General features: G+C 39.7%; 2 protein-coding genes and 1 long non-coding RNA gene across 3 annotated transcripts in view; all 3 read right to left on the bottom strand.

Moving 5' to 3' along the window:
- LOC103512880 (symplekin) overlaps positions 1-11,494 on the bottom strand; it is a gene marked incomplete in the record, with an annotated part of 23,072 nt that extends 11,578 nt beyond the window's left edge. Inside the window, 3 exon segments of the mRNA XM_017445588.2 lie at positions 3,630-3,797; positions 9,840-9,940; positions 11,422-11,494. Coding sequence (XP_017301077.1) covers positions 3,630-3,731 — 102 coding nt within the window.
- LOC113468920 lies at positions 7,315-8,117 on the bottom strand. Its single transcript, XR_003392501.1, has 2 exons — positions 7,874-8,117; positions 7,315-7,384 (listed from the first exon to the last, which is right to left on the bottom strand). It is a non-coding gene; the product is annotated as an uncharacterized LOC113468920 (long non-coding RNA).
- LOC103512879 (symplekin) overlaps positions 10,106-14,479 on the bottom strand; it is a gene marked incomplete in the record, with an annotated part of 29,328 nt that continues 24,954 nt past the window's right edge. The window contains 2 exon segments of the mRNA XM_017445590.2: positions 10,106-10,329; positions 11,082-11,382. Of these exon segments, the coding sequence (XP_017301079.1) occupies positions 10,106-10,329; positions 11,082-11,382 (525 nt within the window).

Genomic DNA, 14,479 nt, shown 5'->3' with positions numbered 1-14,479 from the left:
CGCGACCAGGCGGCTCGGCAGCGCTGCCGGGTCGCGCTGCCCGGCAGCTAGGATCGGAACGCCACCTTAAGCATTGTTAAAGCGCTTAAGGGGGGAAAAAAAGAAAAAATTCATTCATTAAGCAGTCTGAGGCAGTGTCCGCAAAAAATTCAAAAATTCTTGCCACATTTTCCCTTATTTAATACCAAGCTTATTCTTTGGCGAAAAATGTCCTTTCCTGTTGTCCTGAATAACACACACAAAACTCGATCAAGTAGGTGTCCGGACTGCTCAGCTGACCACTAGTACTGAAAGGTAACCTGGTATCCTCAGGTACACAGGTAGTTGTTAGTAAAGCAGTGTAGAGTTAACGCCATGTATCTGGAATTCAGTATTCAAAGTTAGGCGCGTTATATCTCTGTACGCGTGAGTAGAAACGGAAAGTACGCGAAAAATAGCAAAAATTACGTTTTCCACAAGCGTTCGCTAAAAGTGTATTGATTTTTTTTTTTTTGCAAGTAGTGGCAGTTTAGTCTTACCTTTGGATATTGGAATATTGGATACCCCTACCTGCCAGTGTGAGAAAAATTAAATTAGTTTGGATTTTGTGAAATAATTACCTTTTTTATATTTTATTTATTTTTGTGCCTACTTACCACCTTTGTGATTTATTCTGTTTTATTGTGTTGGTAATTTTGCCACTGTGCCAGTGTCCCTGTTTGTGGCTTTTACCAACTGTGAAGTGAATTATCTTAGATCTTAACTTTTCAAATATTTATACCTAAATGTGCATTTGTGTATGTATAGGTATTTACCTATTATTAACACTGGAAAAGGAAATCATAAATATCTAAGTAAATCATTGGTAAATCTCAATAACAAAAAGGAAATAATTTACAAATTTAAAATTTAATAATAACAGAATAACAAAAAGTTCCAAATAACAAATTTTATTAAAGTTAGGTTTAAATTTAAAGTAGGTGTGATTTACTACAAATTGCATTATCAAATTTTAACAGACGAAAAAAGATCGGAAGAGCGGTTCAAAAAAATTTCAATTAAAAATTTTAAAAAGAAAAAAAAAAAAAAAAAAAAAAAAAAAAAAAAACGAGGTAAAACTGAGAAAACACTTTGTGGTCTAGTGGTTAGCACGGTGGGCTCTGGATCTGGAGGTTGGTGGTTCGAGTTCAAATGAAGTCATAAATTTTAGTGTCGTGTATTGAGGGAACGACATTTGTGAAAAGCATTTATGCTTTAATCTCTTGGAGGGTTTCAACAGTCATTATATATAAGTTCTGTGGGTCAACTTGATAAGAAGAACCAAAAAGGCAGATATATTTTGCAGAACTTTATGCTTTACACAATTAAATTCCTTTTTTCACCCCGTTTGCGTTCTTTCAATAAATTAATTATTTCAATCTGCGAATCAATTTTTTAATCCCCACACTACATACCTATAGAGAGGTAACTTTGAATGCATTTCTAGTTCTTAATGTACTACTTTATGGTACATTAAGAAATCTAAATATTTTATTGAATTCATATTTAATTGATTTATTATGCACACATAAAACTTAATTTCTTTTACTCAGAACTGTCTCTGGTTATAGATCCAATAATAAATAAAACTGATGACCAATAATATCAACAAATCTGTTTATAAAATCGAATTATTCATGATTAACTTTTAATTAATTATCAATATAATTTATAAATCGGTTAGTTACCATCAATATTTTTCTTTGAATCAGGTAATTATCAATCTGCTAATCAATCTATTCGGATCAAATGAGTTTCGCTAAGGTATAATTTTCTCGTCATTTCAATCTGTGACATGGGGCAACATTGGACAAGGCACAAGGTACGAAACTAGATTATATCTATTAGACCAGTGGTTCCTAAACCAACCATCTCATCGACCCAAGCTGGTCAAAAGTGTTGAAAGGTAAAACCCTAATCTTTTGTTTAATAGAGGTTAACCTTCACTGTATACTTGCTTAGTGCTGAGGTCTCTTGTAAGGAGGGTTTTAGCCTCTATTCGACGACAAGCTACCCGCCTCTTCACAATCACCTCACCCAGCCTGAGTTCAGCCGGGGAAAGCCAGCATGCGAACGTCCAGATAGTCACCTACCTGGATACTAACCACGCGCTACGTTGCTTAACTTCAATGATCCACTAGTGCATTCAAGATACATCTATAACAGTATTTATTATTATAGGTGCTTAATGTACAACTCCATAGATATGTAAAATGTAAATGAGCATATTTACCTACCTTACTATACGGCGTACACCATAATCTTAGACTGTTCTTCTTGAAAAAGCTTTAGGCTTTACTGAGAATCCAGGACTACCTCTTTTGGTACCTTATAGAACTTTTCAGAGATAGCTAAATAAACCTTATAGAACTTTTCAGAGATAGCTAAATAAACCTTATAGAACTTTTCAGAGATAGCTAAATAAACCTTATAGAACTTTTCAGAGATAGCTAAATAAACCTTACAGAACTTTTTACAGATAGCTAAATGGATGGCTCATCCAGTTTTAGTTACTTTAGGCTTGTAAGGAAGTGGACTTTGTGTTCACACCTGCTAGATACTAGATATACTTCTGAAATACAGGTTGAGAGTCACAGCTGGAAACCGCTTTAAAAGTTTAAAATAATAAAAATAAAATTCTTTACAATTTGTACCTAATAATAGTAATAATATATTTATCTGTCTTGAAAAGGAAAGAAGAAAGAGTGATTTTGCACATGTATTTTTAGGGATTTAGTTTAAAAAAAATCCTGGGGAGTTAGAAAAAAATCTGGTGTGAACATCACACGACTTTCCTTATCCTATTTATTCAAGACTCACGATGTTGTGTGTTGCCATAATGGGTTGATAGTCATGATCTTGAATATACTTCTTATCTTTGTAGGCAAGTAGGCGTAAAATTTTTCTCTGTACTGATTCTAGAGTTCTTCTATCAAACCTCTGAGAAGGAGAGGAAGATGAAAAAGAATAAAACTTGTTTGGGGACTGAAAGTCCGCAGAAATCGCCCTTTCTGTTTCCTGTGGCACAAGCATTGCTTTTACGGATGGGTATAACATTTATATGAACTTTCATGTTCTGTTTGAAATAGCAATAAATGAAAACTCGATAAATGAAATTAATTAAAATTGTGTTTGGGGACTGAAAGTCCGCAGAAATCGCCCTTTCTGTTTCCTGTGGCACAAGCATTGCTTTTACGGATGGGTATAACATTTATATGAATTTTCATGTTCTGTTTGAAATAGCAATAACTGGAAACTCGATAAATGAAATTAATTAAAATTGTGTGTCCCTCATTTCCTCATGTTTACAGAAGCTGCGCGAATATCTGCTGGGGACATCGCGCATTGCTCGCCTCGACACCAAACAATGTCACATCCGTCAAACCTTACTGGATCACACCTCCCCCTCCTCCCCTCCTCTCTCCCTATGTTCCCCTAGTATAGAGTACGCTTCCCCTGCTAGTGGAGAGCTTAGTGCATCCCCTCCACTTAATGGTAAGTAAGAACACACGGTTGACGAAGAAGAAGAAGAAGAAGAAGAAGAAGAAGAAGAAGAAGAAGAAGAAGAAGAAGAAGAAGAAGAAGAAAAAACAAAACAAAGTTTCTCTTACCTCTTGCGTATAGATGGCAGTTTCACTAAAGCACAGGGACGTAGCTTTGATAACATACTTCAGGTCGACTTTGGCGCCATCTATAGTGTGTAACGAAATCATAAGTTCTGCCGGGGTTAGAGGGGCGTTCTCCTGATTGGTTGAGTCACCCAGTAATCTGTTGAACACCTGTGGAACATGATGGAAATGGGGAAATAAAGCCTCGGTTTCATTGGCAGTTTCACTAAAGCACAGGGACGTAGCTTTGATAACATACTTCAGGTCGACTTTGGCGCCATCTATAGTGTGTAACGAAATCATGAGTTCTGCCGGGGTTAGAGGGGCGTTCTCCTGGTTGGTTGAGTCACCCAGTAATCTGTTGAACACCTGATGGAACATGATGGAAATGGGGAAATAAAGCCTCGGTTTCACTGAATACGACAAAGTCGCACAATCAAATCAAAAAACGGGATGGGCATGCTACGACACAGACCACACGAGTCTAATGTTGTTTAATTGCTACAAAATCAAAACGGCGCGCGGTGGTGAAACACTCATCTAAAAAAAAAGAAGTGTATTACCGCCGTTTTTATTTCGTAGCAATGAAACAACTGCTACATTAGACTCGTCTGTGTCTTCTCTCTGTTTAACGTCCCCTAGCCAGACAACGTCCCTGCTACGACACAGACCACACGAGTCTAATGTTGTTTAATTGCTACAAAATCAAAACGGCGCGCGGCGGTGAAACACTCATCTAAAAAAAAAGAAAAGTGTTTTACCGCCGTTTTTATTTCGTAGCAATGAAACAACCGCTACATTAGACTCGTTTGTGCCGCAGCATGCCCATCCCGAAGTATTAGAACCAGGGATGCTGTGCAGCATCAAGAGATTGTTAAAGTGGGAAAAATTTAATATATATATAAAAAAAATAGTTAACACAAATAAATTCACGATTTGATCGATTGGTTGATTTTAATATTTCGTTGTTCTCCCCAGGCGAGAACAATGGTCACTCGTGTCGAGCTTCTCCTGTTGGCAACATTTGGTAGCTCAGACCAAGATCATGTCTCGGGATCATGCGCTGCTTAGTGAAATATATTCCACGCATGTCATCAGTAGATTTACACAGATCACCGAGGATGTACAGAGGATCTACAAAAAGGTAAGCCAGAAATACTAAGAGCTAACAAGAAGGTAAGCCAGAAATGCTCAGGGCTACACCCTATGTCTAGAATCATCTAATGCCACCATTCACAAGTATTTCACCGAGGACCTGTCTGATTTGATAGACTGCATGGACTTTGGGTTCCATCACTGTGTGTCCCGCGCTCTCTTTATGTACATATCCGCAGAAGAAGGTAAGGCGAAGAGACAAATCTGGTGTGAACATCACACGACTTTCCTTATCCTATTGAATGATGCTCTTTTGAGTGTTCTTTTACCCTAACTTTTACAATATCTCTAACCGTTTTGTCGCTATGGCTGAAAACCGCCAAAAAACGGTCGAAATCTGTCCAAAAGCGGTCAAAATACTGCCAAGCGCAGCAACCATCTCAATCAAACGTGTCGCATCCTTGTCACATTTGTGAACTACATACCAAATTTCAAGTCTTTAGCTTATACCGTTCCCGAGATATTGTTAAATTACACCGAAAACCGCCAAAAAGCGGTAAAATGCCGCCAAGCGTTGCACCGGTCTTAACCAAAAGTTTCGTGTCGCATCCTTGTCACATTTGAAAGATACATACCAAATAAACTTTGAAAACGGGATACCATGTCAAGTACTAATTAATACTAAAATAAGAAGAGAATTTAGTCAAGTGAAGACTTATTCTCTTCTTATTTTAGTACATACCAAATTTCAAGTCTCTAGCTCTTACCGTTCTCGAGATAAAAAAGCGGTAAAATGCCGCCAACCGTTGCACCGGTCTTAACCAAAAGTTTCGTGTCGCATCCTTGTCACATTTGACATTTTGACAGCTAAATACCAAATTTCAAGTCTCTAGCTCTTACCGTTCTCGAAATATTTTGTTTACAGACAGACAGACAGACAGACAGACACATTTGACCCGATTACATTACTTTCCTTCCTATAGGATAAGGAAAGTAAAAATGAAAATTATTATGTTAAGGCGGTCCCTTCTTGATCCCTTGTGTGCCGCGTCCATTTTTGTTTAGGACTATTGCACTGCCAAAAATTCGACAATCTTTTAAATGAAAATAAAAACACAATCATTTGACCCGATTACATTACTTTCCTTCCTATAGGATAAGGAAAGTAAAAATGAAAATTATTATGTTAAGGCGGTCTCTTCTTGATCCCTTGTGTGCCGCGTCCATTTTTTTTAGGACTATTGCACTGCCAAAAATTCGACAATCTTTTAAATGAAAATAAAAACACAATTGAGATTGTTCGCAAGTAGAGATCAACAACTTCAAGGATCTATTTGATTCTTATCTTAATCTATGCTTCCAAGATCTCTAATTATGTATTTTGTGTTCATCAGGTCTACATCACCAGGGTATATTCCGAGTGTCCGGTTCGCAAGTAGAGATCAACAATTTCAAGGATCTATTTGATTCATCTTAATCTATGCTTCCAAGATCTCTAATTATGAATTTTGTGTTCATCAGGTCTACATTACCAGGGTATATTCCGAGTGTCCGGTTCGCAAGTAGAGATCAACAACTTCAAGGATCTATTTGATTCTTATCTTAATCTATGCTTCCAAGATCTCTAATTATGTATAATCCTTTCTGCATAACCGAAATTTACGTTAGCCAGGCTGGTTAGGGTTTGGCTGCTCTGATCCATATTTATAGTCCCACAGCAAGACACTTCCCCGATTACACTACTTTCCTTCCTATAGGATAAGGAAAGTAAAAAGTTGAGAGTGATGCGCTATGGTCTTAGCTATCTAGGCTGGCCCAGCTATCGTCTTAGCTGCCTGATAATTTTTATAAATTTGAAAATTTTCATGCATTAATTATTTTATTTAGTATATTTACTGTTATTTCCCATTTTCGTTCAATTTTTTAGGCGGGCCTTAGCGGGCCGCAAAAATGAGCTCGCGGGCCGCCTGCTCTATCGTCTTAGCTACCTAGGCTGGCCCAGCTATTTTACTTGGTAGTGCAGGGCGGGTCTCATTTACCTCACTAGGTGTCTGTCCCTCAGTTAGAATATGCACCACCCGCGTTATCAAGGTTTCCGCGCCTGTAGGGCAGGTTTCTATTAGCTTGAGCAGTTCAGGGCTGGTCATGCCCATACCGCGTACGGGGACCTCTAGAAGACGTAGAATGACTCGCTTTACGTCCTGCACTGTAGAGACGTATACGTTGGCTAATCTGTAAAGAGAGAGAGGAGGAGAAAAAGTGAAACATATTAACAAGATAAGAACAAGAAGACGAAACGGTGCCGGTGGCTAAAGTTCAAAGTTTTTTCAGCCGTTTTTTTTTTCTCCTTCTTCTTCTTCTTTTTAAGATGGGTGTTTCATCGCCGCGCGCCGTTTTGATTTCATACCAAATGAAACAACTGCTACATTAGACGCGTGTGGTCTGTGTCATAGCATGCCCATCCCGTAGTATGTCCCTCAACAGATGGGCGATAAGAGACACAATACTTTCCATTTAGGTGCTGGGTCAACATGAGAACATCAGAAAGTAAACCGTTAAAATATTTGTAATCGAAAAACAAGAACAAATTTTTGGGGACCTCTAGAAGACGTAGAATGACTCGCTTTACGTCCTGCACTGTAGAGACGTATACGTTGGCTAATCTGTAAAGAGAGAGGAGGTCAGGACGAGAAAAAATGAAACACATTAACAAGATAAGAACAAGAAGACGAAACGGTGCCGGTGGCTAAGCTTGCACACCGGAGGTCCCAGGTTCGATTCCCAGCGAGTTCAGAGTTTTTTCAGCCGTTTTTTTTTTCTCCTTCTTCTTTTAAAGATGAGTGTTTCACCGCCGCGCGCCTTTTTGATTTCATAGCAAATGAAACAACTGCTACATTAGACTCGCGTGATCTGTGTCGTAGCATGCCCATCCCGTAGTATGTCCCTCATCAGATGGGCGATAAGAGACACAATACTTTCCATTTAGGTGCTGGGTCAACACGAGAACACCAGAAAGTAAACCGTTGAAATATTTGCAATCGAAAAACGAGAACAAATTTTCGTCGATGGTGGGATTCGAACCCGGGGCCTTCTGCATGGTAAGCAACCACTGGGATGTTGGTATTCAATTGAAAGATGGTTGTTTGACTTACTCATGTATCAAACTCTCATTGATGGAGAGCAAACTCAAGTAGAGGAAAATGCAAGACTTGGCAACATCCTCATTCCATTCTGACTGTTTATCAGGCCGTCCCTTGTCATTACCAAACAAGACGTCAGGGGGCGTTGTTAACCGCAGGAATCCCAGATAGAAACTGGCATACTCCTCTATAATGTGAGCCAGCTCACTGCGACTGTACAGGTCTAGCACTAGACCGATGGCATAGTCCCTGATCTGAAATTAGGAACACAAAAATATATTGTTGTTGTTAGGAATTGACCCTTTTTCCTATAAAATAATATACCTCATTCGTTCAAAGTGCTAGAAAAGAATGACAGTTAGCTTGGAAAGCAGCTAGGTCATTGGTTCGATTACCACCCGAGGCAAACTTCATTCTGAAAAGATGAGGTTCGTTCTCGGAACGGCTGGCTTTCTCTTATCTGTCCTCTGTCTCTTTGATTCCGGTACGATACCGTTTTTCTTCACTTTTATAATGTTGTAAACTGATTTAATGTGAGCCAGCTCACTGCGACTGTACAGGTCTAGCACTAGACCGATGGCATAGTCCCTGATCTGAAATTAGAAACACAATAATATATTCTTGTTGTTAGGAATTGACCCATTTTCCTATAAAATAATATACCTCATTCGTTCAAAGTGCTAGAAAAGAATGACAGCTAATGTGAGCCAGCTCACTGCGACTGTACAGGTCTAGCACTAGACCGATGGCATAGTCCCTGATCTGAAATTAGAAACACAATAATATTTTGTTGTTGTTAGGAATTGACCCATTTTCCGATAAAATAATATATAATAATAATAATAATAGTGCTTATTTATACTGCTCGCATAGGACTGAAAAAAATATACCTCATTCGTTCAAAGTGCTAGAAAAGAATGACAGTTAGCTTGGAAAGCAGCTAGGTCATTGGTTCGATTACCACCCGAGGCAAACTTCATTCTGAAAAGATGAGGTTCGCTCTCGGAACGGCTGGCTTTCTCTCATCTGTCCTCTGTCTCTTTGATTCCGGTACGATACCGTTTTTCTTCACTTTTATATTGTTGTAAACATTGGGACGCATCATGCGTCCCAATGTTTACAACAATATAAAAAGTGAAATGATTGTCTTGCCCAACACCTCAACCGTATAGGCTGCAGAGAATCACCCACCTGTCCACTCTGCACTCAACAAGCTGTCATGAATGCAGACCACCTGCAGACATGCCCAGAACTCACGGATCAAGACAACATCATCGCAAAATATTGGGACGCGAGGTTGGTTGAGTCACCCAGTAATCTGTTGAACACCTGTGGAACATGATGGAAATGGGGAAATAAAGCCTCGGTTTCATTGAATACGACAAAGTCGCACAATCAAATCAAAAACGGGATGGGCATGCTACGACACAGACCACACGAGTCTAATGTTGTTTAATTGCTACAAAATCAAAACGGCGCGCGGCGGTGAAACACTCATCTAAAAAAGAAGAGTGTTTTACCGTCGTTTTTATTTCGTAGCAATGAAACAACCGCTACATTAGACTCGTCTGTGTCGCAGCATGCCCATGCCGAAGTATTAGAACCAGGGATGCTGTGCAGCACTTGAAAATGGATCACTGCATCAACAATCAACAATCAGCGTAGAGCGTCTGCCTTGTTAGGTCGTGGGATGGAATCCCACTAGGACATTTTGTCTCGTTCGGAAAAAAAAATCGTGTCGTGCGTAGTGAGAACACTTTCATTTCAATTAATAATTACCTATATTGCCTACAGGACATTTTGTGTCGTGCAGAAAAAAAAGTCGGATGAGACTCACAAGTCGGAAAGGGCTCTTATCAAGCGCGCCGGGAGGCGCGCGAACGTCAAGAGTTCGCAGCACCGCCCGGCCTATATTAACATACGATAGAACACAAGTCGGAAAAGGCTCTTATACGATAGAAAGTCCAGGTATGATTACCTCTTTGACTACCACAGGGTTGAGTTTGATCAGCTTGGGTAGGGCAGCTAGAATTTCTCGCTTAGGAAGACCTCCAAGTACGGGAATCAGGAACCTTACATCTGACGCTCATCGGCTTTTACACAAAAATATAACGCCCTAAGAGAGGCCCCACGAAGGACAAGAGATTGTTAAAGTGGGAATAATAATAAAAATAAAAAAATAAAAAAAAGCCAATTTCGTTCGTTTGTTTTTTAGATTGAAAAAAACTCAGTGTCCATTTTAACTTACTCTTCATATTCCTTGTCTTTACTCAAGTTGACCACTATGGTTCTCGTGATAGCACACAGCAGCTTGTTGTACACATGGGACTGATCCTTCTCCTTAACGTCCTTAGCCAGGACCGGAGGATTCTTGGTAAAACCCTGCAGGAGACAGTATTCCTCGAACAGCCAGCCTAACGCCAGGTCCATACGAGATGACAGATTGGATAACAGGTACTCTAGAATCTCTGCAACAAAGTAGAAAGGAAAAAGAAATTCAATACCAACCTGATGATGTTGTTGTGTGTAGCGGCTTTAGTGTTCGCCGAATGGTGATGGCAGATTAAAGAGAAGATATTTTTTTGTATCTGCCATACACCTGGGTGATGGTCTCTAGCCATGTTTAATAGGCTCCTCCTGAACCGCAGTCAACCATCGTGAAGACTTGGCTTTATTCTTTAAAAGCAGAGAGACCCCTTTGAAGAACAGCCAGCGAGCTAGGCTGGTTACTGGTTAGGGTTAGCTGTTCTCCTCCCTGTTTATCGTCCCACAGCCAGACGCTAGTCCACATCCCAGTCCATACGAGATGACAGATTGGATAACAGGTACTCTAGAATCTCTGCAACAAAGTAGGAAGGGGAAAAAAATTCAATACCAACCTGATGATGTTGTTGTTGTAGCGGCTTTAGTTTTCGCCGAATGGTGATGGCAGATTAAGGACAAGATATTTTTTTGCATCTGCCATACACCTGGGTGATGGTCTCTAGCCATGTTTAATAGGCTCGTCCTGAACCGCAGTCAACCATCGTGAAGACTTGGCCTTATTCTTTAAAAGCAGAGAGAACCCTTTGAAGAACAGCCAGCGAGCTAGGCTGGTTAGGGTTAGCTGTTCTCCTCCCTGTTTATCGTCCCACAGCCAGACGCTAGTCCACATCCCAGTTACTTACAGGTAAATTTTAACCTGATAAAAAAAAACCTTTCGACATTTTCTATTACTTACCGTCTCGGATATCCTCATTGAACGAAGTGGCCAGCGTGGTAAGTATCTTGATCCGCGCCAGTCCTCCTCCGCAGACCTGCGTCATTTCCTCGTTACGCAGAATTCGACGCACAGCGGCCAGCGACAAATTTTCTCGCGTCGAGCGAGACAACGGCCGCGTCACTTCGGAAAGTTTGAGCACGCGGGAGAGTCGAACCGGGACCCTCCGGACTGGGGGGTAGGGGGCGGAAGGTAGGGGGACCGCCAGTGTGGAGGAGTCGGGGATGTGCGGCATCATGTCCAGGGCTGGACGAGGCGCTTGCTGCTGGAAAAAAAAAACAGCAAAATATTGTGTGAAGATCTGATACACGGCTGTTGTATAACTCTCGGATCTTCTTCACTAGAACCTGAAACCAACCAATGGAGCAGTTGCATTTGGGTAAAATTTATGATTAAAAGGTCGATTTCTATAAAATGAAAAAAAAAAGCCAAATCTGAGGTCAAAACTCCGGAAAAATAACTGTAAAAGGTTGAATATTCAATTTTTATTTTCCGTCCGAGTCCTGAACTCTGACGTCAGACTTCAGGAGATGCGCCGAAACGTACGCGAACAAACATGAATTGCGCAGAAATGCATGCTCACAAACAGATTTTAATGTATTGCCTGCGAGGGAGCTTTGCTCGGGACATTTGATGTGACGTCATCGCGTACGGGAGCGTATGTCGTGACATCAGAGTTCAAGATATACCAGTATTTTTTAAATCGATTTATCTCGGGATCTAGAAGTCGTGGAAGAAAAAGAAAATTTCCGGAATCCCTCATTTTCCCAGCTTTTTGACTTTGAAATATCACCCAAGTGAGCGCAACTGTTCTATTAGAAATCAGTTATATTTCTCTCTATCTAACCTCTGTACCAAAGTTGTGTTGAAAGTTGGAGTTTTTATATACTAAAATAAGTAAATAATATATATGTAATATTATATGAGAGAGCACATAGGGAAAAGGGAGAGGTAGGCCGAAGTAAAGGTGGAAAGATTGTGTGAATCAAGACTTAGGAAGAGACTGACAAGAAACGCCAACCCTATTTAAGTAGAAAAAGGCTATAGTTCATCCAGATCAATGTGACAGCAATGAGTCATCAACCCAAAAGTGCAGAGGAAATCCTTACATTGTTGCAATTGAGGTAAAGGTCTATTTTTGATAAACTCTCTCTTTTAAAATGCAGAGGTAGCTCTGCACCTTCCCCTTTTAAAGATTCTCTACCATTGCACATGTGACATGTTTGGCAACAATGCCCATTTTTTTTGCTGCAACATTGATCTGGACACACTATAGGAATAATAATAATCTGGACGCCATGCGCCAGAGGTACGAAAACCAATCAGAGGGCACCTTTGTGACGTGTTCTATACTCGTACAATGACTACAGTCTACACTTCAGTGTCACACAAATGGAACAGGTTATTTTCCGAAGATTTATGAAGGTAGATTCGATGATGTGGTACAGATTTGGTGGTATTTATTTGAGAATTCGCTCTTTTTATTTGAAATATAAACTACAATCCACATAATTATAGAGCTCTAAGGAGTCTAACAGTTTAGGTCGAAGTTTGAGAGACTTTGGCAGAAAACTCCAAGTCCTGAGAAAAGTGAACTCTTTTTAGTTTTCAGCTCTTTGAAAACTTACAGTCTGAATAGCTCGAAATAAAAGCCGAATAGCGGCCAAACCGTACATCTCTTGAGCTTCGGCTCAAAGAGACTTTTAATATGCATTTTATAAATTAACCTCAATGCAAAAGTTTGAGCAACTTGTGGGTCTTGTGAATTTGTTCGTGAAAACCCTTGACACTGGGTTAACTCTTAGTGGTAAGATCGGGCATTGGATTTTCCTCCTAGGCTCAATCCTGAGAAGTTGGGCTCGGTTGTAGTAGGGTGTGATGTGTTCATATCGTCTCACCTTATAGATGTATAATATCGGAGTAGGTACATCACTGTTTGTGGTTGGACTCTGGTGGCCCTTCCTCTCGACTAAATCCTGGATACGGCCCTGCTTCAACAATTCAGAAATGTTTCTGCAATGATCCAGCAACTTTTTTTTTTACTCTCCATCAGATTTGTTTCGGAAACAGTTTTCTTGTCTTTTGGATGTGTTCTAGGTTTTATCTTGAAAATTGCTCCACATTCAAAACATTTTGTTTCGCAACACTTGAGAAACTGTGCGAAACAAATGTCTTTTGGTGTGTACTACTAACTAGGTTTTATCTTGAAAGTCTCTCAACATTTAAAACATTTTTTTCCCCGCAACATTTGAGGAACTGTTCGCAACAGTTGCGATACAAATGTGTCCGATCTGTACTAGGCTTCAGTTCATTCACAGTTGTATTTTCATTGACTCACTGGGTTTTCATATGAGCATATTGTGTTATTTTTATTATTCTTTGTTATATTTCTATATTTATTCTTCTATTTTTTCCTGTCGCTCCGAGTCTTGTTCCGTTTTGACTGAATGCCAAGAACCCGTCTATGAAATTGAATGAAATATACTTTATTATTTTGTCGTTGTTTGTGGTTGGTATTCAGTCACAATCGAGTGTGAATTGTGAAATAAAGAAGAACTTAACGGAGAGATTCTTATTTTCGAGATGTTTGATAGAGGGAACTGGCTGTGTTCACACCACATAGTCGACATCAACGCGGTGAAGAGGTAGAAGAGGAGAACTATCGATTGTCGGCGCCATCGATAGTTTTCGATAGTTTTTTTTTATTACATATTTTCCTTGTTTCTAAAGGTCTTAGGTTATCCCCCAAAAAGACCTAACCTAACCTAATTTAAAGAAAATTATTAACTGTACACGTATTAATTTAGGTCACAGGGTTTTATTTCTACATTTTTTTTTACACTTTTCACTTCTAAAACGACCAAAACAAACGAAATTAACGAAAAATGTGCAGAAAAAAAAAACTATCGAAAACTATCGATAGCCAAGCCTTAACTATCGATAGCGTTCGATAGTCAAAACTATCGATAGTTATCGATAGTTCTCCTCCTCTATGAAGAGGTGAATCTATGTTGTCGAGGTAGTGTACGGTTTCAGTCGACGTTGATGGACGGCGTCGCGTCGACTATGTGTTCACACAGCTTTATGCTGATGGGTTTTCGACAATCCCGGATTTGCGAACTCGAGTTGACGAATTCTTCCGAGCTGTGTGGTTAATTGGTAATGCACTCACGAATTGTACGTTCTACACAACAATACATGGCACACTAGCGCTATGGGTTCGAAAATGGACGAGTCCTTTTGAAACTAACACTCGTATTTATGAACAAGAATGATTGTTCTTAGATCAGTCTCAAGTCAAAATTGACCAATCAAATGCCTTGAGACTATGCTTAGCACGAACTTAAGAGCCAGCATTT

This window comes from Diaphorina citri, unplaced genomic scaffold, assembly GCF_000475195.1.
Source record: "Diaphorina citri unplaced genomic scaffold, Diaci psyllid genome assembly version 1.1 scaffold895, whole genome shotgun sequence".
Classification (NCBI taxonomy): Eukaryota; Metazoa; Arthropoda; class Insecta; order Hemiptera; family Psyllidae; genus Diaphorina; species Diaphorina citri.
Note: the sequence above shows the minus strand (reverse complement) of the source record. Positions and strands in the feature narration are given on the sequence as shown.